Source organism: Anomaloglossus baeobatrachus, chromosome 4 (assembly GCF_048569485.1).
Source record: "Anomaloglossus baeobatrachus isolate aAnoBae1 chromosome 4, aAnoBae1.hap1, whole genome shotgun sequence".
In the NCBI taxonomy this organism is placed as follows: domain Eukaryota; kingdom Metazoa; phylum Chordata; class Amphibia; order Anura; family Aromobatidae; genus Anomaloglossus; species Anomaloglossus baeobatrachus.
This window is the reverse complement of record NC_134356.1, coordinates 36,696,882-36,724,015: the sequence shown is the minus strand read 5'-3', so window position 1 is coordinate 36,724,015 and position 27,134 is coordinate 36,696,882. Positions and strand designations below refer to the sequence as shown.

At 44.2% G+C, this 27,134-nt stretch overlaps 1 protein-coding gene across 1 annotated transcript in view; it reads right to left on the bottom strand.

Annotated features, from left to right (window-relative positions):
• The window catches only part of ANO2 (anoctamin 2), a 318,321-nt gene that overhangs the window by 108,326 nt on the left and 182,861 nt on the right, over nucleotides 1-27,134 (bottom strand). The window contains exons 15-16 of the mRNA XM_075342181.1: nucleotides 6,279-6,350; nucleotides 5,408-5,609 (exon numbers count right to left, since the gene is read on the bottom strand). Of these exons, the coding sequence (XP_075198296.1) occupies nucleotides 5,408-5,609; nucleotides 6,279-6,350 (274 nt within the window). The remainder of the gene's footprint in view (nucleotides 1-5,407; nucleotides 5,610-6,278; nucleotides 6,351-27,134) is intronic.

The following is a 27,134-nucleotide window of genomic DNA, read 5'->3' as shown; positions in this document are numbered from 1 at the left end:
GATACTTGGGAGATTTAATGGGTATATCTATTTCTAATACATATTTTCGCCAGAGACCTGACCAATGAATATGATAAACATTTTGAGATTTTTCACTACGTTAATTGGTTTAATATAGAGAGATCCCTACTTAAAAACCTGCCACCCATCAGAATGTCCTGATTTAGGAAAAAAGGTCTGACTTCAAGTTCTTTACCGAAAGAGACATAGTGGATCCTGTCTAGTCCATCCACAGCTTCAAAAACATGGCGCATGTTCCTCGGGAACATGATGTTTCACCACCCAAACCCAATGGGCTCTAGTATTTATCTAGATTTCCTAGTACCAGCCCTTACATGGAAGGTCACCAACCAGGACTCTACCATCAGTTAGTTGCTTCATCAATTGTGGCTGTTGGCTTTGAAAGACCTTTATTGACTTTTCCAAAGTGTTCACAGAAAATAGCATGGGGACCTAGTAGGACCACACATGATCAGGTTGACTAAGATAAATAGATGTGTGTGGGAGGACATTATAAACAGGGGCAACTTGTGTGGAGGGATAGTATATAGAGGAGCAGCATATGTGAGAGATATTGTCATGGTTCGCCTCCCCGTCCACATGGCTAGGGGGCGGAGCCTTCCGTCGGGCCTCACTTCCGGACCCTGGATGCCTTAAAAGCTGACATTTCCAGTAAACCAGCCCTGGCTATAAGATTAGCACTACTTTGCCTGTGATTGCTGGTCCTGTGAGTGATATCCTGATCTATCTATTCCTGTGCCCCCGTGCTCTTGTCTTTGTTCTGTCCCCTGGTCATCCCTCCTGTCCTCTGTCCCCTCTCCTATTTCCCCACTCGGTTGCTTCCTCTGGGACTGACCTTGGCCTGACTTTGACTCCGCTTCTGCTCGTTCCTCCAGTCCTGCTTCTGCCCGTACAGTGTTTGACCCAGCCTGCCTGACTATTCCTCGCATGCCCTGCAGCTCTGCTTCTCCGCTGTGCTGTGAGGCAGTGTATGAGAATGCTGTGTATTTACTTCCTGGTTCTCGTTGCTCTGTGTAGTGTCTTCTGCTCGAGAGCTCTGGCTCCCCCTGGTGGCAGCTTGACAGATATCATACAGAGGGGCAGTGTGTGTGGGGATATTTTACAGAGGAGCAGTGTGTGGAGGATATTATATAGAGGAGCAGCGTGTGTGGGGGGATATTATACAGAGGGAAAGTGTGTGGGGGGATATTATATATATGGGAAGTGTGGGAGAGATTATGGAGAGGGGTGGTGTAGAGGGTGTATCGTGTAGAGAGTGTATTATGGAGACGGGTGGTATAGGGGATGTATTATTATTTTTCTGAGGGACATACTTCATTCTCTAGAACAGCTTCAAGGGTGCTAACATTTTTGGCCATGACTATTAAAAACCGACACAAAGGAGCATAGTAGATCTGTGTGAAAAAAATGAAGATCAACTTGACAAGATGAGTGTCTATTATTACCAATTATCATGGGTTTTGAATGGCATAGTTTTTCTTGAAGAGTTTACAGATCACCTGAGGGCCCATATCATCTAAGATGGAGCAATACCCTACGCAAAAGAGACCAGTTGCTCTGGGTAAAGAAGTGGGATCAGGTGAATTTGTCCATTATCAATCATCATGGGTTTTGCATTACCTAATTTTTCACCTAGTATTCTCAGATGATAACATGAAGTCCTAGAAGACCCTCATACCATCCGTTGGTCTACGTGTTCTCAGATGATAACATGAAGTCCTAGAAGATCCTCATATCATCCGTTGGTCTACGTGTTCTCAGATGATAACATGAACTCCTAGAAGACCCTCATATCATCCGTTGGTCTACGTGTTCTCAGATGATAACATGAAGTCCTAGAAGACCCTCATATCATCCATTGGTCTACGTGTTCTCAGATGATAACATGAAGTCCTAGAAGACCCTCATATCATCCATTGGTCTACTTGTTCTCAGATGATAACATGAAGTCCTAGAAGACCCTCATACCATCCGTTGGTCTACGTGTTCTCAGATGATAACATGAAGTCCTAGAAGACCCTCATATCATCCATTGGTCTACGTGTTCTCAGATGATAACATGAAGTCCTAGAAGACCCTCATATCATCCATTGGTCTACTTGTTCTCAGATGATAACATGAAGTCCTAGAAGACCCTCATATCATCCATTGGTCTACGTGTTCTCAGATGACAACATGAAGTCCTAGAAGACCCTCATATCATCCGTTGGTCTACGTGTTCTCAGATGATAACGTGAAGTCCTAGAAGACCCTCATATCATCCATTGGTCTACGTGTTCTCAGATGACAACATGAAGTCCTAGAAGACCCTCATATCATCCGTTGGTCTACGTGTTCTCAGATGATAACGTGAAGTCCTAGAAGACCCTCATATCATCCATTGGTCTACGTGTTCTCAGATGATAACGTGAAGTCCTAGAAGACCCTCATATCATCCATTGGTCTACGTGTTCTCAGATGATAACATGAAGTCCTAGAAGACCCTCATATTATCCATTGGTCTACTAGTTCTCAGATAATAACATGAGTAATCTGCAAAATACCATAAGATCAACTAAGGAACTCACACAAAAGAGCAAATAGGTCTGTGTAGAGAAACCTGATCAAGTTAACCATTACCAATCACTAGCTTTGAGCAGTGCGGTTCCATTACCAATTATCATGAGTTCCCAGATCACATATTTTTAATCGAATATCAAGAACATATTCTCAGGATTAGCTGAATGAAGGCACAGAAAGGTGTGCAGCACAAGACAACAATCAATCAAATATCAATTTCCCTTCCTAATGATAGATAGCCAGTATCAAATAGGACCAGACAATTACTAAAATTAGAATAATACCTTTTAAAAATCCCTGAGTGCCCCTGATTCTGATGCTCTTTTCTATTTTTTGCTGCGTCGCTCCATTACAGAGATATTCACATTTGTTTCTCCTGTAGCGCACTATGTGAAATCTCTGCTTGCAGTCCAACAGGGCATGTCTTCACAGTCTTCTCTTGGGGGGTGTGCTTTAACCCCTCCCTTCCAGATGCAGCCAATCACAGCTCAGCAGCATCTGAGAGTGATAGACTGCTAGATCAGCTGCTCAACTGTGATTGGCAGCTTGTGGGATGTAGGGGTGATAGTGCACGCCCCCAGGGGAAACTCTGAAGAAATTTCCCATTGGGCTGCAAAGCAAAGATTTCACATGCTGCACTCCAGAAGAAGCAAATGTGAATATCTCTGTAATGGAACGACGCAGCGCAAAACGGAAAAGAGCAGCAGAATCAGGGGAGTTCTGGGACTTTTACAAGGTATTTATCCAATTTCTTTAGCAACTAACAAGTCATCTTTAAGGTCCTGGATCTCCCATGAAAATATTAATTACTTTAAGCAATAATTCACGAATTGCAGATAGATTTTTCAGTTTTAACACTATTGTTTCTAAAGGGTTGAGATATATATATATAGATATATATATATATATATATATATATATATATATATATATATATAAAATTCTCAGTGAATCATTCAAACCAAAACCAGTCACAAGAGGTGTCAACAAGAAGAAATACCGCACAGAATTTCAAGGCTTTTCATGAAGTTGCAGCGTGAAGACAATAATTATCAGACTTGTCCACAGGAATTTTAGAGTACTTGTTTGCAGAAACCACAGAGGTGAACACTTGCCAATTTACTCTAATCTCCTGAATGCCATAATATATTATTGCCAACTTTCTCATACTGGAGTTGCATCATATTCCAAACAGAGTAGATATATCTCCAGGGTGCCATATTTCGAAATGAACAGGGTTCGTTATATACACTACTCTCAAATGCTCTGGGCTTGGTGTGTGCCCTAAATCGACAGTTGACCCTTAATATGTATCACAATCTCCCTTATCGCACTTCTCAAAAGTTGGATAATATGCTACACCAGTTTCTTCCTTTACCAGAACTAATATTTTGGTTTCGGTTCCTTAAAAGGATAGTCTCATTTAAGAGATTTATTAAAAGCCTGAAAGATGCAGGTCCCCTCCCCACTAATGGATGGTCGTCCTCGACTCCCTCCATAGACTTCATTAAGACAGTGACATGTTAGGTTGGCTCATGGGTTAAATTTGATGGACATAACTCTACCTTCAACCTTAAACATTATGAAACTATGAACCATGAAGTTGGTTGAACCTGAGCAGCTACTTTTGGAACTTGTGTGGAAGTCAATGGAGAGAATTAATAATAAGCAGCCGCCTCGACATTGATAGTGGCCAAAGGATAATGCAGGTCCAGGAGGTCGGACTCAATTCTATCAGATATTTTTGGTTTGTTTTTTGAATACGTCTTAAAATTCTGAACTTACAGTAACCCTTTGAGCAGGATCAGTTATATAATATTGCAATATTTATTATACTGAAGTCGGACAGGGACGGACATCATATCCTACTAGATGACTGATGAATTTCATGTCTCCCTATTACTCTGGAATAGGAAGAAAGACACAAAGGGGATACATCAGTATTTCTAAGTCAAAACCATGAGTGGCTGAAAAATTCAAAAGGGGTGCCCGTGTGTTATGCGATGTTCAGGTCCAGACTCATTAGGCGTCATGGCGGCATCAGGCTCTGTTGACACTGCAGGCAAGCTGATGTCTCCTAGTTGTTCAGCCAGAGTCAGGCATTGCTCTGTTCCTCAGTCCTGCAGGAGTTAAATCCTGCTGACCTGGGGAACTCTGCTAGGAGCTCCGGTTGCATTATCAATCACAGCCATCCCCTTCCTATATAAGATTCTGAACTTTGCTACTCAGCGCCGATTATAGCTTCAGCATAGCTCCAGCAATTCCGGTCTGTGTGGTCATCCAGTTCGTGGTGATTTGTAGTTGCTATTTTGCGTGGTGTGGAAGTTCCCGTGTTGTGTGTTACTTCCTTTTTTGTTTCTTTATTCCCCTGTACATATATAGTCTCTCCTTTGTGTGTACAAATTTTCGTTCTCCCTTGTCTGTGTCGTTTTTGTGGAGTGTTGTTACTGTGTCTCCGGCCCGTCCCAAGGGTGAGGGAGAGGGGAGTAAGATCAGGGCTCAGACAGGAGTCAGGGTGATGCTGGGGGCTCGGAGCTGGCTACCATCAAGCCTACCTCTGAGATAAGAGACAGCGCAGGATCTCAAGTCTGAGGTCCAGCCTAGAAGCCCCTATTCTGTCATTTCATACCCCGTGACACCGTGTTTCTATTATACTTTCCTCTGATTGTTCCACTCCTGATTTTGGCTACAAATAGTGATGGAAAAAACAACCAACTTCTGAACATGTGAATGTATCCAAATACTGAGCCCATCCATGTATGAGTACATGTAATATGAAGTCCGTGAACATCCCATATAATATGAAGTTCGTGAACATCCCTCTTACCTATTTCCGTGAGCCATTTAGCAACAGATCCATAGATTTCATCCAGTATGAGAATCACAACCAGGTTGATGATGACAGCAGTGGCCGTCACGGTCACACGGACATTGGATCTGGTGCTTTCGTTGGTACTAACCGCCAAGGCTGCCGCAACGGTGATCCGATAGATGATGACACCAAACACGGCTGAAAATGTAAGTGCAATCTATGGAAGATAAGAATGATAGCATGACGTGAATGAATGAATTAATGAATGAATGGAAATGTTATCCTACTGCAGGAGACAAGATAAGCAGGGTGGACACCATAACTTGAAATTAGTAGACAGAAGAGAGTATACTCATATTCACCAATATTTTGTGTTTTGGCAAAGTGTGACTGCTGTATTCAGATATTTAAGCCATTTTTGGCCCCAAGTGAAGAGGCAGGACCACTCATTCTCCTAAAAGTTTACAATGTATTACCCCCTTTGCATACCACATCACAATTTACTTAAAGGATTAATCTTCCTAGAAACTTGGGTCACTTTGTATATCCATTAAATTGCTTATTTTGCATTGAATCTTGTATCATACTCCAGAGCTGCATTCACAATTCTGCCGGCTGCAGAGCTGAAATCTCCTAGTGGTTCCATGTCTGCGCATATGTATTCTAGTAATTGCAATCTTCAAAAGTCACAACCTTTACAGAGGCCATTAGGAAACTGATTACAAGCTTGTTGACTGTTTCCATTGACAAGTAGCTGAATTATGAATGTTGCTCTGAAGTATAATAGAGGATCTATCTCAAAAAAATAAAAAAGATACTAGAATATACTAAATACTGATTTACTTATGGGCTATATAAAGATAAATCCAAGCATAATGTCACCTACCATAAATAAAATTGCTGCAAAGTTGACTAAGTAGGCAGGAATTCGATCCCTCCATGTCAGTTTCTCCTTTTTCTGAAAAACACATAAGCAAAAAAGTCAATATACATAGAATTAATGCAAATAATAGATACAAGCAAAAAATACTGTAGTTAAGTGGTCACCAGCCTGTGCCTCACCCCCCAGAGCTTCCAGCATGTTCTCAGACTCCTGATTTCGTGGTTCCTCAGGGGCTGGAGAGTCAGTTAAGAACCTGTTGTCTAGTTTATGTATCATTCTGAATATGTTTTACATTTTATTTCTATGGGCATCTAAGACAATGCTACAACAGGTCATTTTCTCAGAGTCGTATGATGTAGGGGCTGAGACCCTGATTCCAGTGATGTGTCACTTACTGGGCTGTGTTTTGCTGTTTCAATAAAATCAGTGTTTTATCAGCAGGAGATTATCACTATAGGACTAGGGTGTCTCATACCTCCTGGTCCAACCACGCCCCCCCACCACTGACTGGCAGGTTTCTGCACAGTGTACACAGAAAGCAACCAATCAGTGGTGTGGGCGGAGTTATACATAATCAGTAGTGTAGGCGGGGATATACATAATCAGTGGTATGGGCGGGGTTATACATAATCAGTAGTGTAGGCGGGGATAAACATAAATAGTGGTGTGGGCGGGGTTATGCATAATCAGGGGTGTGGGCAGGATTATACATAATCAGTGGTGTGGGCGGGGTTATACATAATCAGTGGTGAGGGTGGTGTTATACATAATCAGTGGTGTGGGCGGGGTTATACATAATCAGTGTTGTGGGTGGGGTTATACACAGCTGTGTGGGCGGGGTTATACACAGTCAGCGGTGTGGGTGGGATTATACACAGTCAGCGGTGTGGGCGGGGTTATACACAGTCAGCGGTGTGGGTGGGGTTATACACAGTCAGCGGTGTGAGCGAGATTATACACAGTCAGCGGTGTGGGCGGGGTTATACACAGTCAGCAGTGTGGGTGGGGTTATACACAGATCAGCTTTGTGGGTTATAAATAATCAGCGGTGTGGGCGGGGTTATACACAGTTAGCGGTGTGGGCGGGGTTATACACAACCAGCTGTATGGGCGGGGTTATACACAGTCAGCGGTGTGGGTGGGGTTATACACAGTCAGCAGTGTGGGTGGGGTTATACACAGATCAGCTTTGTGGGTTATAAATAATCAGCGGTGTGGGCGGGGTTATACACAGTTAGCGGTGTGGGCGGGGTTATACACAACCAGCTGTATGGGCGGGGTTATACACAGTCAGCGGTGTGGGCGGGGTTATACACAGTCAGTGGTGTGGGCGGGGTTATAAATAATCAGCTATGTAGGCGGGGTTATACATAATCAGCAGTGTGGGTGGGGTTATACACAGTCAGCTGGGTGGGCGGGGTTATACATAATCAGCAGAACATCTCCAACTCTTGGGACTCATTATCTGTCAGTGACGCCCGGTATGAGTGGACTCCCGGCGAGCGGCACAACACAAAGGGAACACCAGGGTAGCCATACAACAGAAGACCCAAGAATCCTATTTCTGTTGTTTGGAAATGTGACCGCTTCAGCCAATCACTGGCTGCAGTTATTTACTGCTCCCTACTGAAATAAGTGTACTTGGTATCACTAGCTTGTATTTTTTTATTTTAACACCATGCTTGGCTGATTACCACTACAAAAAAAAAGGTGTGGACAACCCCTTTAAATATACGCTCCACCATTATTAGCATCACCCCCAAGCCCCTAATGTATCAATCTAATATTCCAAGGTGGAAAATTATAAAAAGAGAGTTAATAAAGTAGATAAATATGGCTGCATTTTTATTATGGAAACAGCGCCACCCCTGTGCACAGGTTGTGTCTGGTATTGCAGATCAGCTCAGTTAAAGTGAATGATGCTAAGCTGCAATTCCACATATGACCCGTCGACTAGCGTGGCGCTGTTTTTTAAGTTAATGGACCTATCTTTCATCCTTTACACCCCTTTAACTATATTTTCAGTTAAAACAACAGTGGAAACAAGTTCTACTCCACGGTCACGTTTGTTCTTTATTTGATGTCAAAGGGTTTATATCGTTTGTATCGTATTTCAGTCTTGGTTTAAAGTATTTTTTAACAATTCCTTTCTATTTATCTATTTTTTACCTTCTTATGTGAAGTCTTGTCTGACCGTGAAACTTAATGTGTGCGAAAGGAAATAAGGAGGTACTGCTTATTAGGGTCACGGTACACAGACCCAAAAAACATCTTTTGCTTGGAATGAAAATCTTATAAAATCTAAATCTTAGGCTATGTTCACACTAGAAAAATGATTTTTCTTAAGAAATTTCTTAAGAAATTTCTTAAGAGTGCACCTGTGTTAAAAAAACGCACCAAAAACGCACCTGCGTTTTTGCCGCGTTTTCGGTGCGTTTTTGGTGCGTTTTCGGTCCGTTTTTGGTGCGTTTTTACCGCTGGTTGCTCCCTGCGTTATTGTGCCAATTATCTATGGCAAAAAACGCAGTTAGCTGCAGAAAAGAAGTGACATGCTCATTCTTTTTCTTAAGAAAATCTACTGAAAGAATTTTCTTAAGAAAAAAACACAGTGTGTGCACAGCTAATTTTTTTTGCCATAGGTTTTGCTGGGGAATGTCTGCAGAAAGGTTACAAGAATTTCTCAAGAAATTTCTGCAGCAAAAACGGACCAAAAACGGACCAAAAACGCAGGTAAAAAACGCAGTGTGTGAACACAGCCTTAGGTTTATTTTCTCTCCATTCACAGAGCAGGTGAGTGCTATCTGTTATCAGCCATTTCAGGCCAAAAGTTTGGCATATACAGTATAATGTGCTTCCACGTTGTCACAGCCAGGAAGACCAAATAATGTCTCCATCATCAACCACTGATCACACATGTTATTAGTCATTGTACAGGAGGGGGAGGAGGTGAGCTGTGACATCACCTATTGTGAATGGCGGATCCTGTCTTATCTACTGTATATAGAGGTGTTATCAGTCATTGTACAGGAGGAGGAAGTGAGCTGTGATATCACCTATTGTGAATGGTGGATCCTGTCTTATCTACTGTATATAGAGGTGTTATCAGTCATTGTACAGGAGGAGGTGAGCTGTGATATCACCTATTGTGAATGGTGGATCCTGTCTTATCTACTGTATATAGAGGTGTTATCAGTCATTGTACAGGAGGAGGAAGTGAGCTGTGACATCACCTATTATGAATGGTGGATCCTGTATTATTTACTGTATTTAAAGGTGTCATCAGTCATTGTACAGGAGGAGGTGAGCTGTGACATCACCTATTATGAATGGTGGATCCTGTGTTATCTACTATATATGGGTGTCATTAGTCATTGTACAGGAGGAGGAGGAGGTGAGCTGTGACATCACCTATTATGAATGGTGGATCTTATGTTATCAGGCAACAAGTGTTCAATTTTCCTACAGTGCCTCCGCAGGTGATATAAGGTATTGCATAATCTACATTGAAATTAATGATCTTTTAAACATTACCTTATGCTGTTTTTCTTTTATTATTTTTTTAGTATAGTTTAGAAAATAAAATCTTCTTTTACTATCTGTAAATCATAATAAAAATCTTTGTACTGTGAGTTTTGCCTTACTTAATTACCAGGAATTGCTAAAGTCATTTTAAATTCAGCTAAAGTACAAATTGTCTTATTTTTAATTCATTAATTTAATATTAGTACCTGAAACCACAAGTGATCGAATGAGGCAACAAGTGTTCAATTTTCCTACAGCGCCTCTACAGGCGATATAAGGTATTACATTGAAATTAATGATCTTTCAAATGTTACCTTGTGCTGTTTTTCTTTTTTTATTATTTTTCAGGCAGTTTAGAAAATAAAATCTTTTTTTACTATCTGTAAACCATAATAAAAAGCTTTGTACTGTGAGTTTTGCTTTACTTAAATATGAGGACTAGCTAAAGCCTTACTCAAATACCAGGACTAGCTAAAACGTTACTCAAATACCAGGACTAGCTAAAACGTTACTCAAATACCAGGACTAGCTAAAACGTTACTCAAATACCATGACTAGCTAAAACGTTACTCAAATACCATGACTAGCTAAAACATTACTCAAATACCATGACTAGCTACAGCCTTACTCAAGTACCAGGACTAGCTAAAACGTTACTCAAATACCAGGACTAGTTAAAGCCTTACTGAAATACCAGGACTAGCTAAAACCTTACTGAAATACCAGGACTAGCTACAGCCTTACTCAAGTACCAGGACTAGCTAAAGCCTTACTCAAATACCAGGTCAAGCTAATGCCTTACTCAAATACCAGGACTAGTTAAAGCCTTACTCAAATACCAGGTCAAGCTAATGCCTTACTCACATACCAGGACTAGCTAAAGCCTTACTCAAATACCAGGACTAGCTAAAGCCTTACTCAAATACCAGGTCAAGCTAATGCCTTACTCAAATACCAGGACTAGTTAAAGCCTTACTGAAATACCAGGACTAGCTAAAGCCTTACTCAAATACCAGGACTAGCTATAGCCTTATTGAAATACCAGGACTAGCTAAAGCCTTACTCAAATACCAGGACTAGCTATAGCCTTACTCAAATACCAGGACTAGCTAAAGCCTTACTGAAATACTTGGACTAGCTAAAGCCTTACTGAAATACCAGGACTAGCTAAAGTCCTTTTAAATCTAGTTAATGTCCATATTTTCTAATTTTTAATTAATTAATTTAATATTTTTGTAGTAGCTGAAAACACAAGTGATCGGATCAGGCAACAAGTGTTTAATTTTCCTACAGTGCCTCCACAGGGAATATAAGGTATTACATAATTTACATTGAAATGAATGTTTTAAATGTTACCTTGTGCTGTTTTTCTATTTTTATTATTTTTTAGGCAGTTTAGAAAATAAAATCTTTTTTTGCTATCTGTAAACCAAAATAAAAAGCTTTGTACTGTGAGTTTTGCTTTACTTAAATACTAGGACTAGCTAAAGCCTTACTCAAATACCAGGACTAGCTCAAGCCTTACTCAATGAGCAGGACTAGCTAAAACAATACTCCAATACCGGGATTAGCTAAATCCTTGCTCAAATACCAGGACAAGCTAAAGCCTTACTGAAATACCAGGACTAGCTAAAGCTTTACTCAAATTCTAGGACTAGCTAAAGCCTTACTCAAATACCAGGAATAGTTAAAGCCTTGCTCAAATACCAGGACTAGCTAAAGCCTTACTCAAATACCAGGACTAGCTAAAGCCTTACTCAAATACTAGGACTAGCTGAAACCTTACTCAAATACCAGGACTAGCTAAAGCCTTACTAAAATACTAGGACTGGCTAAAGCCTTTCTCAAATACCAGGACTAGCTAAGCCTTACCCAAATACAAGGACTAGCTGAAACCTTACTCAAATACCAGGACTAGCTAAATCCTTACTTAAATACCATGACTAGCTACAGCCTTGCTCAAATACTAGGACTAGCTAAAGCCTTACTCAAATACCAGGACTAGCTAAAGTCTTACTCAAATACCAGGACTAGCTAAAGCCTCACTGAAGTACCAGGACTAGCTAAAGCCTTAATCAAATACCAGGACTAGCTAAAGCCTTACTCAAATACTAGGACTAGCTGAAACCTTACTCAAATACCAGGACTAGCTGAAACCTTACTCAAATACCAGGACTAGCTAAAGCCTTACTAAAATACTAGGACTAGCTAAAGCCTTTCTCAAATACCAGGACTAGCTATGCCTTACCCAAATACAAGGACTAGCTGAAACCTTACTCAAATACCAGGACTAGCTAAATCCTTACTTAAATACCATGACTAGCTAAAGCCTTGCTCAAATACTAGGACTAGCTAAAGCCTTACTCAAATACCAGGACTAGCTAAAGTCTTACTCAAATACCAGGACTAGCTAAAGCCTCACTGAAGTACCAGGACTAGCTAAAGCTTTACTAAAAAAAACAGGACTAGCTAAAGCTTTACTAAAAAAAAACAGGACTAGCTAAAGCCTTATTCAAATACCAGGACTAGCTAAAGCCTTACTCAAATACTAGGACTAGCTAAAGTTCTTTTAAATTTAGCTAAAGTCCATATTTTATTATTTTTAATTCATTAATTTAATATTACAACTTGAAACCACAAGTGATCGAATCAGTCAACAACTGTTCAATTTTCCTACAGCGCCTCCGCAGGTGATGTAAGGTATTACATAATTTACATTGAAATTAATGATCTGTTAATGTATTTTCTGGACATGCCGTGTGGTCCAGATATTTTTTGAAGTCACAGTGATAGGAGGCCACGACAATATCACAAACCTACATCTTTTTTAATGTGAAAAATCAATATGGCAGTATTTATAGTACCCGATCATTGTATACACTTGTTGTGGAATGCTGCCTGTTACATTCCAGGGCGGCCATACGTTCCCCCGTAATTTATAAGCTCAGTGCCGGGTTTAGCATAACTTACAGATTGCACACCGCAGAGAATGACTTCATCTCAGCAGAACATGTGCGTGTTTTATTACTATTGTATGTATCTGTGGCGTATTAAGAACTTGTCGATTCTTCGGGGGAATCATTTTTATTTTTCAAAGGAGAATTCGAGGTCAGTGATACATTCAGAGCTTAACTCTTTCATGGCTGTAAACTATTCACTCATCTGTCTTCAATAGCAAAAAAAAAAAAGACAAAAAAATAAATAAAACCGCCATACCGTGCCAATCCTAACCTATAAAGCTGCAGAGAAAACTGGAGCTAATCATTGAAAGGATGTCCGCCTCATTAATGTGTGATCTGAAATGAACCATGTCTTCTAAAAAATCCCTCCGTGACTCACCCCGTTGAATTTTAGAATATTTGCTCCTTTGTGAGTCACGGCATCTTATTTTTGGATTGGTGCAAAGAACAACATGTATAAAGTTATATGTTATTGTGGCTAATTTTTGCAAAAATTTGACGTGTTCTATCCGGGACACCTCGAGGACTGCATGGTACCGCGATATTTTCCATATGACTCCTTGTCACACATGGGGCTGCTCTAAGGAGATGTTAAAAACAATGTTTGACCTCAATAATGAAATTCCGACTTCTCCTCTGTGCAATTTAAAAAATGTCATCGTTTTATTGTCAGCGTCACCATGAAAAATGGATCTGACCTTGTAAGCCGACGACTTTCACAACGGCTGGAAGACGTGGGAAGGAATTCTCTATTTTTATCGCATTGATCAAGATGGATATAATAGATAGATAGAAGAGAGGAGCGAATCTTGTCAAATTTGAATATCCCGACATTGGCGAACCTACCTAAAAAATTTGATAAATAAATTCAAGGAAATCTCAATACTGGAAAGCTTGTAATTTGCTCGGAATATACATGTGTGAGAAAGAAAAGACCCTGCTGACCATACGAGCTAAAGGCCACTTTACACACAGCAACATCGCTACCGCTAGCCCCCGTCAGTTGTGCGTCACGGGCAAATCGCCGCCCGTGGCGCACAACATCGCTAACACCCGTCACACTATACTTACCTGCCTAGCGACGTCGCTGTGGCCGGCGGACGGCTTCCTTTCTAAGGGGGCGGTCCATGCGGCGTTACAGCGGCGTCACTAAGCGGCCGCCCAATAGAAGCGGAGGGGCGGAGATGAGCGGCTGTAACATCCCGCCCACCTCCCTCCTTCCTCATTGCCGGTGGCCGCAGGTACGGTGTTGTTCCTCGTTCCTGCGGTGTCACACACAGCGATGTGTGCTGCCTCAGGAACGACTAACAACCTTCCTCCTGCAGCAGCAACGATATTTGGGATGAGAATGACGTGTCAACGATCAACGATAAGGTGAGTAATTTTGATCGTTGATGGTCGTTCGTGCGTTTCACACGCAACGACGTCGCTAACGAGGCTGGATGTGCGTCACAAATTCCGTGACCCCAATGACATCTCGTTAGCGATGTCGTTGCGTGTAAAGCCCCCTTTTCACTCTACAGGGGAGAGAGATGACCCTACTGACCATAAGATCTTAAGCCTGCTTTACACGCTGCAATGTATCTTACAATGTGTCGGCGGGGTCACGTCGTAAGTGACGCACATCCGGCATTGTAAGTTACATTGCAGTGTGTGACAGGTACGTGCGATTGAACGTTAAAACGTTAATTGCAAACACATTGTACCTTTCTCTAGAATTGCACGTCAGATTGTTCATCGTACCCGGGTTAGCGCACATCGCAGTGTGTGACACCCTGGGAACGATGAACAGATCTTACCTACGTCCTGTGGCTCCCGGCCCACAATGCGGAAGGAAGGAGGTGGGCGGAATGTTTACGTCCAGCTCAGCTCCGCCCCTCTGCTTCTATTGGCCGGCTGCCGCGTGACGTTGATTTTACGCCGAACGTCCCTCCCACTCCAGGAAGTGGACGTTCGCCGCCCACATCGAGGTCGTATGGAAGGTAAGTACGTGTGACGGGGGTTAATCGTTTGTGCGGCACGTTCAACAAATTGAACGTGCCACACATACGATGGGGGCGTTGCAAATCGCATACGATATTGTATGCGAAATTGCAACGTGTAAAGCAGGCTTTACACTCTACAGGAGAGAGAGAAAGGACCCCGCTGACCATAAAAGCTTATACTACAGTAGAGAGAGAGAGAGAGGACCCTACTGATCATAAGAGCTTACATTCTACAGGAGACAGAGAGAGGACCCCTATGACCATAAGAGGTTACACTACAGGAGAGAGAGAGAGAGAGAGAACTCCGCTGATCATAGGAACTTAGATTCTACAGGAGAAAGCCAAGAACCTTCTATGGTAACCATAAGAGATTATACTCTACAGAAGATAGAAAGTACCCCGCTGACCATAAGTGCTTACACTCTCCTGGAGAGAGAGAGGACCCTGATGATCACGAGAACTTACACTGTACAGGAGAGAGAAAAAACCTTTACACTTTGCATGAGAGAGAGAGAACCTCTCTGACTATAAGAGCTTACACTCTACAGAAAAGATAGAGGATCACACTGATCATAGGAGCTTATACTCTACAGGAAAGAAAGAGAGAGAGGATCCTGCTGAGGATAAAAGCTTACACTCTACAGTAGAGAGAGAGATTACCCCGCTGACCCTGAGAGCTTATACTCTACAGGAGAGAGAGGACTCCTATGACCATAAGAGCTTCCACTCTACAGGAGAGAGAGAGGACCCCACTGACCATAGGAGCTTACACTCTACAGGAGAGAGAGAGGACCCCACTGATCATAAGAGCTTACATTCTACAGGAGAGCAAAGACACCGCTGACCATAGGAGCTTACACTCTACAGGAGAAAGCCAAAAACCAGCTAACCATAAGAGATTACACTCTACAGGAGATATAAAGTACCCCGCTGACCACAAGAACTTATACTCTACAGGAGAGAGAAAAAAAACCCTTACACTTTGCATGAGAGAGAGAGAACCTCTCTGACTATAAGAGCTCACACTCTACAGAAAAGAGAGAGGACCTCTCTGACCACTCTACAGAAGAAAGAGAGGAACATGCTCTTGACCATACGAGCTTACACTCTAAAGAAGAGAGAGAACCCTGCTGATCATAACTGCTTACACTCAACAGTACAGAAAGAGAGGGCCCTACTGACCATAACAGCTTACATGCTACAATAGAAAGAGAGAGGACCCTGCTGGCCATAAGAGCTTAAACTCTTCCGGAGAGAGAGGACTCTACTGACCAAAAGAGCTTACAGTCTACAGAAGAAAGATAGGACCCCTCTGACAATAAAAGTTTATATTCTACAGGCAAAAGAGAGAGGACCCCACTGACCGTAAGAGCTCACACTCTACAGGAGAGTATAGAAAAATTCCCTGAGGGAATGAATAGACGAGACCTCACAGCGCTGATCTAAGAGTAGTAAGTGAGTAAGTTTTGAATAGAAACGTATTTAAGTATGCACTTACATTTTGGTCGTGTATTCAAACACTTCATACAATATAAGCAGATTATTAGTGATGGGGGGACCCGGACTGCAAAAGTTCGGATCCACTTCACAAGTACCTGTGCACTGACCCAGGGCCCGGAGTGCTCTGGGAACTCTGGGTACCTATCCAAATTCGGTAACTCGGGTAATTTAAAAAAAATAAATTAATAAAGGAAAAAGAAGGAAAACAAGGGAAGGCAAGCGCGTTATATTTACCAATGGCTGTAACACTACTTCCGGGGTCGCTCATTATCCTTCATACATATGCACTGCTTCCCCAGCCCATTGGCATGTCTCGGTATATGTGATTGGCTGCAATCCCCTGGCCAAATCAACACAAGAAGTACAAAAGGTATAAAGTGCAGGGCCATGCTCCGCACCCCTTTGACACCGACAGTGCTGGCCAGGGCTGCAGCCTGTAGCCGCGGGCTTTATCTGTGCTGGGTATCATATTATGGGGGCGACTTTACGTCATTTTTTTATGTATTTATTTTTAGGGGTACTTTGCACGTTGCGACATCGCTACTGCGATATCGTCGGGGTCAAATCGAAAGTGACGCACATCCGGCGCCGGTAACGACGTCGCAACGTGTAAAGCCTAGATGTGCCGATAAACAATCGCAAAAGCGTCGTAAATCGGTGATCTGTGTAGCGTTGGTCATTTCCATAATATCGCACCAATAGGAGATACGATGTTGTTCCTCGTTCCTGCGGCAGCACACATCACTGTGTGTGACACCGCAGGAGCGAGGAACATGTCCTTACCTGCCTCCACCGGCTATGCGGAAGGAAGGAGGTGGGCGGTATGTTTACGTCCCGCTCATCTCCGCCCCTCCGCTTCTATTGGCCGCCTGCCGTGTGATGTCGCTGTGATGCCACACGACCCGCCCCCTTAGGAAGGAGGTGGGTCGCCGGCCAGAGCGACGTCGCAGGGCAGGTAAGTGCGTGTGAAGCTGCAGTAGCGATAATGTTCGCTACGGCAGCTATCACAAGATATCGCATGTGCGACGGGGGCGGGTACTATCGCGCTCGGCATCGGTGGCATCGGTAGCATCGGCTAGCGATGTCGCAACGTGCAAAGTACCCCTTACTGTACGCTATAGACCCACAGACCGGGTCTGTAATTAAAACAGCATCAGACAGGCTGAAACACAGGCTGGGGGCGCTGTCTGACTGCAACCAATCACAGACACCGGTGGGCAGGGAAAGGAGTGAATATGCATGAGCCTAATGAGCGGCCCCGAAAAAAAGAATGAGAGGCCGCGAGAGCAGTGTGACAGCGCTTGCTCTTTTCCCTTTGCGCCGGATTCTGGTCCCCATAGGTAATATGGCCAGATACCAGGGATCAATCTCGCGCTGACCAGAGTTGGCGAGGGATTGATTTGTGAGTCCTCCCATTACTAGTGAGAAATGCAGGGACAAAACACAAAAATATAGAACATGCTGGACCAGTTCTTGGATAAACCAGTACAATTCCGCTATACTAGTTGCCTTTGTGCCACATCTGCCTCCATTGTTTCATCTGCTCCACCTTTAAAAAGCTATTTATTCTAAAAACAAAGATCTTTAGACAATGTATGATGCACAGTAGTATAAGTAAAATAGTAGTAATCCCCCCCGAACATTGAAATATAAATATTGAGAAATAAAGTCAAATACAAATTATAAATGTGCAATAAATACCATGTGAGGACGGCGCTCCCTGTACAAATCATCGACCACCAACACTGCCGACATCCAGATAAATACATATGTTTTATATCACTAGATATAATAACCTGCAGTGACAGTTTCATCTAAGGAGGGAAACTCAAAAAGACTCCATCACAGAAGAGAGCACGATGTCCCATACCAGGAATACAAAGCATTGCCATCCATCTATCAAAGGAAACAAGAGGTCGGTGGTGCTTGCGTAACAGTGGTGGACTGTGGCTGTTGCGTTCCTACCCCTGAAGACACCAAACACGTCATTGTGTTGTTATGTTGTATAGTGTGAATTATGTCTTCCATCTTTTGTAAATATTGTCTCATGGGAATTGTTTTGTAATGTGATGTTGCTTGTGTGATGTACAATGTATAGCGGTGTTATATGTAGGATGTTTCGTAAGACTGCAGTGTCAGAAGTAGTTAAGTGTTGGGACTAGCCCACCCTTGGAGGAGTCAAGTGAAAGGGAAGGTGATGGTTCATTCCAGAAGAGGAAGTGAAAACCTAGTGAGCAAAAGTGATGGATATATAGTCAGTCGTGAAGGTTGGTCGCATACAGTGGGTGGTTTGTGGCACCAAAGGAGAAGGAGAGAAGACAGAAGACAGCGTGAATCTCGGGTGTTGAAAGAAACACATCCGCGAACGAGAGACCGATCCTCAAACAGAGTGGCCTCATATAATAGGAGAAGGACAGGACTCTAGTGGCCAGGCTCCTTAACTGTTAAGATAGCGGGATAACCTCAACTGGTGTGTGAACGTAGTCGACCAGCCAAGCAGGTTCCCACTAAACGTCCAGGAGTGCAAAGTTTCCTCTGGTCATGATGGGTCCCTTGATCAGACCGGACTTGGGACTGCAGGAAGGGAAGGTAACTGTTATGGTATGTGCTGTAACACTGAACTGAGTTGGTCTGGGACTCACAGGACCAGGAAGATCTGAAGCAACCCAAAGAGAAGGTGAACTGCATCTAATAATGCTGTGCAGAACGGTAATATGATGGAATATATGTGCCTGCTATCTGGAACGGGAAGTTGTGACAGATGATGACCCGTAAAGTACAGAATTGTGGTTTAACCCTAGAACGCGCAACCATAGAAATCAACCATAGAAAACAAGTAACCTAGCAGGCTTGTGAGGGCCCAAGTATGTGTTCTAGGGATAAAGTGAACAGTAGGACTCTTTGTGAGTGTGAGTCATTATCCCGTTCTGGACAGCTGATATCAGTGGCATTGTGAAGCCTACATAGGTTCCCAGTCTGCATGGTAAAAGTCCACACAGTCAGCCAGAACAAGGTATTTCATTTACTGTGTCGGCAATTCTGGAGTCAATCTCTTGCCATGACTAATGCCGCACGCCACTCTACACTTGGTATAGACGTCTGGATCAAGCCTTGCCATCAAAAGATCTGAGTGTTGCGAGGAAGGCACAGAGTACATTGAAGATGGCAACCATGGTGGCGAAGTGCTTAGGTTCTAAGACAGTGTACAATGGCACAGCTCTAAGGGAAAGCTGCCCCATTGTAGACGTTGGAGAAGTGGAAGGGCACAAAAAGCTAACCAGCCCTTGAGAAGCTATGCCCATCAACAGACGTGCCATGCCTGGAGATGTCAGTCCATGACGATTAGCCTCTGGTACGACATACCCAATTTGGGAGGACTGGGGCATAGTGAGTGGCGGAGGTTCAATGTCTTTGTGGAAGAAGGGTTGCAACCACACAGCTTGTCATGGAAGGTTCTCACATCACCGAGCCCAAGACAGAAGCAGAGGCCTACCTACACTCCAGCTGAACCTCTAGCTCACAGGTGGGTCATACAGCTTAAAGCCCTAAAGGCTTAGGATACAGTGGTTTTACCATCGGCCCTACCAAAGGCTCCATTCTTTGCCTATACACCAAATCCATCAGGTCCCTCTATCCCAAAGGACGCCCTGTTTCTGGATATAAGCTTCTGGCCACAGAGGCCGATTGGATCTCGCATCATCAGGGATAAGAAAGAGAAAGAAGAGTGGGTGTTGGCTCAACCTAATCATTCAGGCCTTTGGTTTTGTGATAGAGAAGACCGGCCACAATGTCTACATCAACGCTGGCTCCCTTCGTAGAAGGACTAGCTTGCGAGAAGGAGTAAGCTTGAGGTTCATCAAGGCAGATGGCCCACAGGATGTCATCCAACTACAGAAGGCTATTGAGAATTTGCCCACACCACCTCCATGACAGCAATAGGGTGAACCCACCACAACCCTCCACATCCTCAAGCCCTGGTGATCGTGAAAAGAACAGCAGTGGAGACAATGCCCTGACTGTCCAAGGAGCTTCTAAGGAAGGTGAGACCACAGAGCTGTCGAAGCCAGCAGCCCTTCTGGCTATAATATACATGTCCCAGGTTGCCTGTTCGGCTGTATATGTTAGGAGAGAAGAGCCTAAGGAGACCTGGGTGTAAACATGGCTGGGCCCTTGAAGTAGTGAGAAAGTAGACTGAGATGCCTAGATGCCCCTGTTGTGCTGGTTGTATCCTTGATGGGAACAATTGCTAAGTGCCTGAGTACCTCATATCTGGCCGAAGGTTTTATTTTATTGTGTAACCTCTTCCTTGGTTTTGATGTGCACGTTGCACATTTTCCTGTTGGGCTGAGGGACATGAGCTGCCAGAGGGTCCTTCACCCTTGACTCTGCTTAACCAGCCATGGACTTTGCCCTAAGACCACATGGACTTAAGCCTGCTTTACACCTTACGATTGTGCATACGATATCTTATGCAATCGTATCTGCCCCATCGTATGTGCGGCACGTTCAATTTGTTGAACGTGTCGCACAAACGATTATTTCCCATCACACGTACTTACCCTTCCATACAACCTCGATGTGGGCGGCAAACATCCAATTCCTGGAGTGGGAGGGACATTTGGCGTCACGCGGCAGCCAGCCAATAGAAGCGGAGGGGCGGAGATGAGCGGGACGTAAACATCCCACCCACCCTCTTCCTTCCGCATTGCTGGGGGGAGCCGCGGGACGCAGGTAAGCTGCTGTTCATCGTTCCCGGGGTGTCACACACTGCGATGTGTGCTGCCTCGGGAACATTGAACAACCTCACGTTCAATTTTTAGGAATTGAACGATGTGCGTGCAATGAACATTTTAATGTTCAATCGCAATCGCATGTAGCTGTCAAACCTTACAATATAACTTACGATGCCGGATGTGCGTCACTTACGACGTGACCCCGCCGACACATCGTAAGATATATTGTAGCGTGTAAAGCCCGGGAACGATGAACTCAGCTTACCTGCGTCCCGCGGCTCCCACCGGCAATGCGGAAGGAAGGAGGTGTGCGGGAAGTTATGTCCCTCTCATCTCCGCCCCCCCGCTTCTATTGGCCGGCTGCCGTGTGCCGTCGCTGTGACGCCGAACGTCCCTCCCACTCCAGGAAGTGGATGTTCGCCGCCCACAGCGAGGTCGTAAGGAAGGGTAAGTATGTGTGACAGCAAATAATCGTTTGTGCGACACGGTCAACAAATTGAACGTGCCGCACATACGATGGGGGCGGGTCAAATCGCATACGATATCGTATGCGAAATTGACACGTGTAAAGCAGGCTTTAGACTTTCATTCTATCCTGGATTTGACATGTCATGGAGACACCCTTGGATTGCAATGGCTGTGTGTTGCTTTGGCCTATGGGCCCTTCAGCCCCAATTAAAGGACTTGGACATTATTGTTTCGGGATCCCAGTTAGGACCAGTTATATCATGTAGCATGCCGGGGCATCCAGGGTCAATCACTCGCCCATGACTACCACCCAGCGCCACTCTACACTTGAACACTCTATTTAAATGCATTTATCTCCAATCCACAGAATAAGGCTGCTTTCACACTACGTTTTTTTAACATGCGTCAGGAACGTTTTTTTGCTGCAAAAGCGGATCCTGCTTTTACAGCAAAAAACGCATGCTAACGCATCTGTTATTTTGCAGGATCCTGTCACTGGATGTTTAGGGGCGGGCATTGGAGTCATGTGATCGGGAGTGAGGGGAACTAAACGTGCCAGACTGGGAGCCGGCTTCTGACAGCTGCAGACGCTGGTAACCAAGGTAAACATCGGGCTTGGATACCCGATATTTATCTTGGTTACGAGTGTCTGCAGCTGCTAGGAGCAGGGCTGCCTGCACACGTAACCAACGTAAACATCGGGTAACTAAGAGAAGTGGTTACCCGATATTTACCTTGGTTACGAGTGTCCGCAGCTCTCAGGTGGGGGAGAGGGAGGGGAGGAAGGGGGAAAGACAGAGATAGAGAAAGAGGGTGAGGGAGGGAGGAGGAGAGAGAGACAGATCACGCGAGACTGGTTCTGGGCATGCTCAGTACTTTCTGGGCATGCTCAGTACAAAAGCAGGATCCTGTTACAACGCAACTCAACGCATTCTGCTAGGCAGGATCCAGCGCTCATTGAAATGCATTGCAGCTCGTGGCGCAATGTGAAGGATCCTGTGAGATGCGTTATTTTGACAAAGGTAAAAAACGCTACAAGTAGCGTTTTTGAAACATGTTAAAATAACGCAAAAGTACGGATCCTGTGTCTAACGCACGCAAACGCATGCGAACGCAGGTGGACGCGAGTCCATTGCAAATGCATTGAAGTGAAAACGCATTTGCACTGGATCCGTTTTTCCGCTAAAAAAACGTTATGGACGGATGTTAAATAAACGTAGTGTGAAACCAGCCTAAGTGAAAAGTGTATAATCACAGTGTTCCAACTGCTGGAGAATGGAGATTCCCTCTGTAAATGGAGTCGTGCTGCACCTGCTCGACCAGTGCTCTATGTACTTCCATGGGACAGAATAAAATGCTATCTCCATCAGCCTGATAGCAGTGAATGGAGTCATGGTCCCCCTTAAGCAGCCCCACTATCTATATCTATCCTTCTATCTATCCCTCTATCTATCTATCTATCTATCTATCTATCCATCTATCTGTGTCGCCCTGGCCAAGCCAGGGGACACAGATAACAACACCACTACACCCCACACTCCAGGTAGGCACACCTGCTAACCAGAAATCCTTGTTGCCTCCCTCCAGGAGTCTGTGATGCACACCAGGGGGTGGGCCAGGCGGTTGGCTCCGCCCACCAAGGAGCTCACAACTCTGGAGGCAGGAAGTAACCAGGCAGTCAGCTCAGGGAAGAGCTTGAGAGTGGAGTCCAGTCAGGGACATGAAGGAGTGAACAGCAGAGTAGCCCAGGCAGGGGCTAGAGGAAACAACCAGAAGTGAAAGTGAAGGAAAGGAAAGTGGAAAAGGAGGAAAGCAAGAAGTGGTGACAGAGCAGAGAGAAGGAGAAGCCTGAGAGCCCAGCTGTGTGTAGGGCTAGAACAGCAAGGTCAGCGACGGCGGTGACTGTCCGGAGGGGGACCGTTTGGAAGTTCCTGGAAGGACCCCGTTGGCTGTGTGCCCGGTGGTCTGGAGCAGTGTTCCGAAGGACAGTCAGCACCAGGGCAGGGGCCTCTCGGACCCCGGCAAGGCTAGGAGTCGCCCAATTTGCCGAATCCGTCAGTGAAGGGGACGCAGAACCCCCAGCAACAAAGTCCCGATTGACGGCAACAGCCCGACCATTACCGGGGAGACACCGCCACCGCCAAGGCACCAGTTTCCCCAGGGCCAGCGCCTGCGGGCAAAGTGTAGAGCTCCTCCGGCCCAGATTGCAGTCGGGGAGCGGGTAACCGGAGGGAATCCACCGCTACCATCAGTCAAACAGGTGCAAGGAAGAGAGACGTCACCGTCACCTACCGGGAGTGCAGGTGCAACCGTCTGTGGGACCGTCCTACCAGCCGTTGGTTTACCGTACAAACTGTGTCCGTGTCTCAGGCTGAGTGAGTACCACAGTGCCGCAAGGCATAGCGCTGCCCCCGCGTCCCTGCGCCCTCCAGGCCCTACGCTTCACATCTCTTCACCGGGCCCCGGGATCACCAACCCCTACCCACGGAGGGGCAACACAACACCTGGCTGCTCCCATCACCATCCCCGGGACCCTCACACTGAGCAGCGGTGGTGCCATCACCACAACCGTGGGTGGCGTCACGAACTATAATCCCAACAAACACCACCCCCTTTTCACTCACGGGCGAGGAGCGTCGCTCGAGACACCCCGGGATCCGGCCCGCAGCTCGAGCCACCAGGAGCAACTGCCGGACCTGAGCAGAAGGGGTGAGCGCGGTGTGCTGACACCCTCCTCCCCGCCCGCGACATATCCATCTATCTATCTATCTATCTATCTATCTATCCCTCTATCTATTCCTCTATCTATCTATATATATATCTATCTATCTATCTATCTATCTATCCCTCTATCTATCCCTCTATCTATCTATCTATCTATCTATCAATCTATCTATCTATCCCTCTATCTATCTATCTATCTATCCCTCTATCTATCTATCTATCTATCCCTCTATCTATCTATCTATCTATCTATCTATCTATCTATCTATCTATCCCTCTTTCTATCTATCTATCTATCTATCCCTCTATCTATCCCTCTATCTATCTATCTGTCTATCTATCCCTCTATCTATCTATCTATCTATCCCTCTATCTATCTATCTATCTATCCCTCTATCTATCTATCTGTCTATCCCTCTATCTATCTATCTATCCCTCTATCTATCTATCTATCTATCTATCTATCTATCTATCCCTCTATCTATCTATCTATCTATCTATCTATCTATCTATCTATCTATCCCTCTATCTATCTATCTATCTATCTATCTATCTATCTATCCCTCTATCTATCCCTCTATCTATCCCTCTATCTATCTATCTATCTCTCTATCTATCCCTCTATCTATCTATCTATCTATCTATCTATCTATCTATCTATCTATCCTATCAAATCAAATCAAATCAAATAAGCTTTATTGGCAGGACCAAATACAAATTAGTTTTGCCAAAGCAAGTGTACATTAGGGGCTGGGGCTGTGGGGATGGTGGGTGGGGATTGTAGGAAGGGTGGATGGGGCACATCCAGGGTGGGGACTGTGGGGGCACTTCTAGGATGGGGGCTATGGAAGTCCATGGCTTATGATGGGGCATATCCACGGTGGGACTGTGGTAACGGTGGATGGGACATATCCAGGGTGGGGATTGGGGGGGCCACATCTGGGATGGGGGGCTATGGAAGTCCATGACTTATCATAGTTCTCTTTCTCGAAGTCTATGGCATTCGCTCACATACTGCGCTGCTATCTCCACTGCGCTCTCTTCTTCCCCCAGCAGGATATATCTATCTATCTATCCCTCTATCTATCTATCTATCTATCTATCCCTATATCTATCTATATATCCCTCTATCTATCTATCCCTCTTTCTTTCTGAAAATTATTGCAATCACAGATTCTTTGGTATTATTATCTTCATTTATTTTGCTTACAATGAAAAAACACAAAAGAGAATAAAACAAAAATCAAATCATTGATCATTTCACACAAAACTATTGGCACCCTTAGCCTAATACTTGGTTGCACAACCTTTAGCCAAAATAACTGCGAACAACCGCTTCCGGTAACCATCAATGAGTTTCTTACAATGCTCTGCTGGAATTTTAGACCATTCTTCTTTGGGAAACTGCTCCAGGTCCCTGAGATTTGAAGGGGCCTTCTCCAAACTTCCATTGTGAGATCTCTCCACAGGTTTTCTATGGGGTTCAAGTCTGGACTCATTGCTGGCCACTTTAGTAGTCTCCAGTGCTTTCTATGAAACAATTTTCTAGTGCTTTTTGAAGTGTTTTGGGTCATTGTCCTGCTGGAAGACCCATGACCTCTGAGGAAGACCCAGCTTTCTCACACTGGGCCCTACATTATGCTGCAAAATTTGTTGGTAGTCTTCAGACTTCATAATGCCATGCACACAGTCAAGCAGTCCAGTGCCAGAGGCAGCAGAGCAACCCCAAAACATCAGGGAACCTCCGCCATGTTTGACTGTAGGGACCATGTTCTTTTATTTGAATGCCACTTTTTTTTTCCTGTAAACTCTATGTTGATGGCTTTTCCCAAAAAGCTCTACTTTTGTCTCATCTGACCAGAGAACATTCTTCCAAAACGTTTTAGGTTTTCTCAGGTAAGTTTTGGCAAACTCCAGCCTGGCTTTTTTATGTCTCGGGGTAAGAAGTGGGGTCTTCCTGGGTATCCTACCATACAGTCCCTTTTCATTCAGACGCCGACAGATAGTACGGGTTGACACTGTTGTACCCTCAGACTGCAGGGCAGCGTGAACTTGTTTGGATGTTAGCCGAGGTTCTTTATCCACCATCCGCACAATCTTGCGTTGAAATCTCTCGTCAATTTTTCTTTTCCTTCCACATCTAGGGAGGTTAGCCACAGTGCCATGGGCTTTACACTTCTTGATGACACTACGCACCGTAGACACAGGAACCTTCAGGTCTTTGGAGATGGACTTGTAGCCTTGAGATTGCTCATGCTTCCTCACAATTTGGAGTCTCAAGTCCTCAGACAGTTCTTCGGTCTTCTTTCTTTTCTCCATGCTAAATGTGGTGCACACAAGGACACAGGACAGAGGTTGAGTCAACTTTAATCCATGTCACCTGCTGCAAGTGTGATTTATTATTGCCAGCACCTGATAGGTGCCACAGGTAAGTTACAGGGGCTGTTATTACACAAATTAGAGAAGCATCACACGATTTTTCAAACAGTGCCAATACTTTTGTCTACCCCCTTTTTTATGTTTGGTGTGGAATTATATCCAATTTGGCTTTATGACAATTTTTTTTTTTCTTCATTTAAGACAAATTAAATGAAGATAATACCAAAGAATTTGTGATTTCAATCATTTTCAAGAAGAAACTGAGTATTATCCGACAGAACTGCAGGGGTGCCAATACTTTTGGCCAGCACTCTATCTATCTATCTATCTATCTATCTATCTATCCCTCTATCTATCTATCCCTCTATCTATCTATCTATCTCTCTATCTATCGCTGTCTCTATCTATCTATCTATCCCTCTATCTATCTATCTATCTATCTATCTATCCCTCTATCTATCCCTCTATCTATCTATCTATCTATCTATCTATCTATCTATTTATCTATCTATTTATCTATCTATCCCTCTATCTATCTATCTATCTATCTATCTATTTATCTATCTATTTATCTATCTATCTATCCCT